At 40.8% G+C, this 6009-nt stretch overlaps 1 protein-coding gene across 1 annotated transcript; it reads left to right on the forward strand.

Annotated features, from left to right (window-relative positions):
• The first annotated feature begins 481 nt into the window (after window positions 1-481).
• On the forward strand, window positions 482-1504 carry LOC147902667 (protein BPS1, chloroplastic-like). The gene has a single exon (XM_087373912.1). The coding sequence runs from the start codon at window positions 482-484 to the stop codon at window positions 1502-1504; it is 1023 nt and encodes a 340-aa protein (XP_087230038.1).
• Window positions 1505-6009: the final 4505 nt, after the last annotated feature.

Below are 6009 nucleotides of genomic sequence, written 5' to 3' on the forward strand. Positions count from 1 at the left end.
TTAAGGCATTGGTTCGGTGGAGAGGAAGCAACGCTCGTACAGACCATGATGGCTTTTGTGCATTGAAGGTCACGACACGATGGTGAATGAGAGCATCTTGGAGGAGGAGTTTATATAGAGAGGAGCAGTTTTCTGTAGAGCACCTTGGAAAGAGTAATTTTGTATAGAGCAACGTGCGCCCTCAGAGCTGGATGCCTTCTTACGTCGTGTAAGGGGAATAACGATATCCTATAAGCAGCAATGCAAACGTGTTGTAATATAAGTAAGATAGGACAAGGTCAAGAACTCGTATATTATAAAGCAGCACACTCTGGCCTGCACATGCATGCGACTTTAGAATAGCGCATAAACTAAGACCTTGGCACGGTGAGCTGTCTGTCCTCCGCGATAAGATAAAACACTCGCACTCCTACTCCTCAATATCGTCGACATCGTCCGAGTTCTTTTGATCCCAATCAGTATTCAGCCTCAGTACTTCTCCATGGGTTCCTCCCTTCTTGCCTCCCTGGCGCATTCCCTCTCTCTCAGAGCGGAGCAACGCAATATCGCCCGGGAATGCCATGACCCTGCCTTGCAAAAGTTTGAAGTAGACCTGACAGAGCGCCTTCAACACCTCCAACTTCCAGGCGGCTCGTCCTACCTTCACCTCAACTGGCTGCTCGATGCCTTGGCTGTAGTTCTGTCCACGGAGACTTCAGTTCACACCCTCATTTCCAGCCCGCTGGAGATGCAGCCTGCAAAGCACAAACTCTGCCAGCACTATATTGACGATGTCGTCAAGTTGCTGGACGTCTGCAACGCTCTCAAAGACGCGACGGCCGACATCCACGACTACCTCCGCTTGGTCCGGCATGCGCTTCACTGTTTGGACTCGAGGGAGGGGGCGATCAGCCTGCCAAACTTGATGCGGGCAAGAAGCACCCTCTCCGAATGCCTGCATAAGATGGCAGCCACCAACGGGGTCGAACCGCCATCTAGGCTGCAAGCTTGCGGCTCCTTGCTACGAAAAATGGGAATGCAGAAGAAGCATAATAGCAGTGGCATTGATGCAATGGATGGGGCGAGGAGCACCACCCTTCTGGTCTTGGGAGTCCTTGCTGATGCTTTGTCTCTGAGAAAGCCCAGGAAATCTAGTATCCCAGCTACTGTACTCAGGTGCAACAGGCAGCCATGGTCCACTCCTCTTCTGAGATTGGAGCAGGAATTAGTGCAAGAGGAGATGGAGAGGCGGAGCTCTAAGGACGTTGCTCTCTTGCAGGAGTTTGAGAGCATGCGAGTCGCAGTGAGAGAGATTCATCGCCTGGTGGACAAGATGCTCTCGACGCCATCCTCTTTCGCCTGCGACTCAGTCATAGAGTTGAGGCGAGTCATTGAGACTCTTGGAAAGACTTCGCGAGACGTGCAAGGATCGATGGCCATGCTACAACAACAGATAACGGATCTCTTCCAAAGGCTCGTGGCCATCAGAGTGGCTCTCTTAGATGCCCTCCCCATGAGTTCTTAAGCCATGCGACCTGTGTGGACCTTGTATACTAGGCAGGCTACACAACCAAAATGTACAAGATTAAGGGGTTTAAACCCCTATATATACTTCAAATTGAATTATGATGATTCGTTTCATCTCGTGTTGTGTTTTATGTTGGACGAAGGAAGTACATATGAAGAGACTAATGATCCCTTTTGGGTGATGCTTGCAAATAACAATAAAGAACATTCATCCTCCATTCATGCCTTTTGTGTAATGCCTCCAAAAAAAAAATCACATCCCTTGGCACGTGTCACAATCCGAATTATTTGCTACTCGTAACTAATTCCATGGCGAAGGTAAAGGGCTCTGGCCAAGATGCCATCCCAGTGCACTTCTTCGAATACTACTAGATCAGCTATGCTATGTGGCAAGGTTCTTACATCACTTTGGAACATTTGCTTAAGATAAGAGAATCTCCCTTGCTCAATGAATCAGGGAGTTATTCCTCAGTGAATTAATTGATTGCAACCTGGAGACTCGTGCCCCCTCACAATGTTGAATGCTATAGCCTGCATACAAAATTACAAATTACTGCGTCTCACAATCGATTGTGTAGTCACATCCAAATCAAAAGTCGATGTCGCTCAACTTGGATCTTGAGAAAGCATGGATTGGATTAATTAGATGTTCATCCTTAAGGTGATGTCGATTAAGCTTGGTTTTGGACACGAGTTCATCCACATGACAAAAGCCCTTTTCACTAAAGCTACTTCCATAATTTCAAATTATCGCTATTCTTATGAGAGTTTCCCACTCAAGCAATCCATACGACAAGGGGTCCCATTCTTTTTGCCACTGTAACAGAGGGTCCATTTGCACCCGATCGATCATCACATCAATCGAGGAAGTATTCCTAGCTTGCCACTACTGGATGGATCGTATTTCTTTGCTCATTTTTTTGTGAATGACAATTATAACATCCTACAAGCTGAAGAGGGAAACATGGAAGCCCTCTTAGTGCTCTATGTATACTTTGCTCTAGTTCTTCACTCTAAAATAAATAGTTCAAAGACTACTGCTCTTTACATGGATTGGGAACACCCCCCAAAATTGCCAGATCAATATGGTTTGAAGATGATCCAAATGGGGAAAATTTGTTGATATTTATGGTCTCTGCTAGGCCCTTTGCTTCATTTTGACATCAAATCCCATTGGGAATGCCCAAAAGTCTAAATATTGTGCCCTTTTGAATTTTAAGACATCCCAACTGCAGAAGAACCCCTTGTTCCTTGCCACCACTGAGAGTATCATACAATGTTTTGGAATGGTTAGTTGAAGACCTTGAAGCTTTATAGAAAACATCAAGGCAATCCATCACACAGCTTACATCCTGCTCAGTATTTGTAAGGGTAAGTGTAGTATCATCTACAAACTATTGACACACAAGATATTTACCATTCATAAGCTCAATCCCTTGGAGACTTCCCTCTTGGATGTGGCTTCTAAGGAGCTAGCTAAGAGCATTGCTGCTATAGAAAATAGGAGAGGAGCCAAGGGGCATCCTTGTCTGACTAATCTTTTAAAAAAGAAAGGACCACTCATCTTCCCATTGACATTAACCTTAGCTGAAGCATTGATGAGAAGGATCTTGAAATTTGAAACAAAGGAAGGACCCAGACCCATGTCTTGCAAAGACTGGATAAAAAAATCCCATTCCAATCTATCATATGTCTTATCAAAGTCAACCTTAAGAAAGAAAATATCATGTCAGTCTAGTTTCTTTATTGTATCAAGTCTTCACTATGACATGTTCTCGTTGTCCATCCATTGTCAAATAATTTAGATAGCCAGTCCTATTCTAAGCTCTTGCAAGTATATGTTATCTTTGTTTTTCTCAATTGCCTACAACCAGCAAAGAAATCAACAAAACATGGGAATGGAAGAAACTAGCTCAGCCTAGCATTTCTTCCACCAGTAGTTGGCTTCATAGCATTTCTCACATCATTAAGCATCCTATTTCTATATGAATCACTAATCTCTATGCTTGGAAGTGGCCACTTTGGACTGTCAAAAGAAGGCAAGGCAAGCAATTCCAATCTTCCATACTAGCCTTCTTGATCCGAAACTACAAACATTGACTCATAAAAGAAGGTCCCATCCTTTTTCATTTCTGATTGTGTGCAACCTTCGTACTGAAGAGTCCCGATCTTAGCATGGAGGACATGCAAATGCATGTTACAAGCTCCCATTCTTTGTAAGTAGATGGATACAAATTTGTAAAACAAATACAAGACATAAGATAGACACCAAACAAGTGCAAATACTTTGAAGCATGACACTAGTACACTTTGGAATACTTATAATTGTGTCTACGATATAGAAGGCCTGCATGTGGATGCACATATATGTCTGTATGGGTAAAGATGTGTTGAATATATACCCGTGTTATTGTTTTGCTATTGGGAGACATCTCAAAATCCATATCCTCCCCTTCCAATGTTTGGATATGTCCATTGCATCCTTCTGATCCACTTTATAGCACCCACAATTAGCGGGTTGCATTGTTATCCATGAATATTTTTTGTAGAGCTGAGGAATCCATTCCCCATGCTCATCCTTGATGCTCTTTAGTATAACAGATTGTAACTTACCTAGATATCTATCATTTTCCATCTCCATAGTCCTTGTCTGTTTCATTTGATTAACAATAGCTCTCTTCCTCTCTTATTTCACCCATAAACAAACATAGTAATCATTCTTCACAATTCTTTCTCTCTCTCTCTCTCTCTCTCTCTCTCTCTCTCTCTCTCTCTTTGTCTGTCTGTCTGTCTCTCTCTCTCTCTCTCTCTCTCTCTCTCTCTCTCTCTCTCTCTCTCACTCTTGCTCTCTCCAACTCTTTTTCCCTCCCCCCTCTCTGCCTGTCCCCCCCCCGTCCTTCTCCCTCCCCTCTCTTTATCTCCCTATCTATTCTGTCTCCATCCCCCTCTCTCCTTTAACCTACACCCTCACACAAACAAACAAAATATTATTTCAAAATATATAGATTACTTCTCTCTCTCCCCCAAAACAAACAAACAAAGATTATTCCCCACATAAACAAACAAAACATTATCAGTTTCATCTCTCTCTCTCTCTCTCTCTCTCTCTCTACTACCTGCCTCAAAATATTAAAAAACATAGCGTCTCAAAATTATAATCTCTCTCTCTCTCTCTCTCTCTCTCTCTCTCTCTCTTTGCCTCCTATTCCCCTCAAACAAAAAGAAATAGCAATTCAAAATATAATCCCCCCCCCCCCCCGCTCTCTCTCTCTCTCTCTCTCTCTCTCTCTCTCTCTTCCTCCCTCTCTCTGTCCCTCCTATACCAGATAAGAAACAAATGTTGAAATAATCTTATGGCTAAAGAGAAGGATTATGAATAGGTATAGATTCACAAGAATTCATACAAGCTCATCACTATACCATTATAGAGTATGGACATCAAAATAAGCTGGGGCTTGAAAAATTGTGTCAATCATCCATCAATGAGATAACTCCCTGCATCCACATAAAAAAGTAAGACATTTGAAACATTTGTTGAAAAGTATGTGTGGGTGTGCGTGCATGTGTGTGTGTGTGTGTGTGTGTGTGTGTGTGTGTGTGTGTGTGTGTGTATCTATGTGTTCAAATATTGAAGTAGCACGTGTGCGTGTGTGTGTGTGTGATAAGTATGTGTGTATGTGTGTGAGTGTATTTATGTGTCAAAAAGTATAAATGTGTGTGTGTGTGTGGCCCATCCCCAACTTGGAGTGTAAGACCACATGGTGAGGGGAGGTAGAAATTATCTAAATAAATTAATTAGACAAGTAAATAATTTTTTATAAAAGAAATTGATTGAGTTTGAATATATCAATTAGGTTGTTTAAACGATAATTAAGAAAGGTTTCTTTTAAACAAAACTTAAAAAGCAAAAGGTAAAGTAGGGACTAGAAAATTAGATAGGACCTACAACAAATTAATGGAAATACTATTAGGTGAGGGGGGTAGTCCATACCCTTTTGCGCTAAAACTGAGTTAAATGAGTTAAATGAGGGGTTAAGTCTACATACTCTTTTAAAGAAACAAATTATTAAAGCAAAAGAAATATAAAAATTTTTAAATCAATAATATTATTAAATACTATGCAATAATAAATACTATGCATAAAGCAAATCCATAACTAATAGCCTAAGTAAGGAAGAATAAAGTAAAAAAATTACAATAAATAATTTGAAGTAATAATGGAAAAAAATGGAAAGCACAAGCTCTAGGCACATTACATGAAGGAACATGAAAATATTTTAAAAGGAAATCTTGATAAATTTACGAGGGGGACTAAGCTTTAAAAGATCAATTAAAAGAACTCAAATAAGTAAATAATCATATATATTATCTAAAGGACAAAGAATAAATGGCTATAAGCGAGAGAGACCAAGTCACAAATGGGAAGGGTTTAAAGGTAAAAAACTAAAACAAAAATTAAGAAGGAAAAAATACAATTAATTAATTAATTAAGTAAAAAAAGAA

Source organism: Dipteris shenzhenensis, chromosome 4 (assembly GCF_047967505.1).
Source record: "Dipteris shenzhenensis isolate YYH24624 ecotype China chromosome 4, Dip_SZ_1.0, whole genome shotgun sequence".
NCBI lineage: Eukaryota > Viridiplantae > Streptophyta > Polypodiopsida > Gleicheniales > Dipteridaceae > Dipteris > Dipteris shenzhenensis.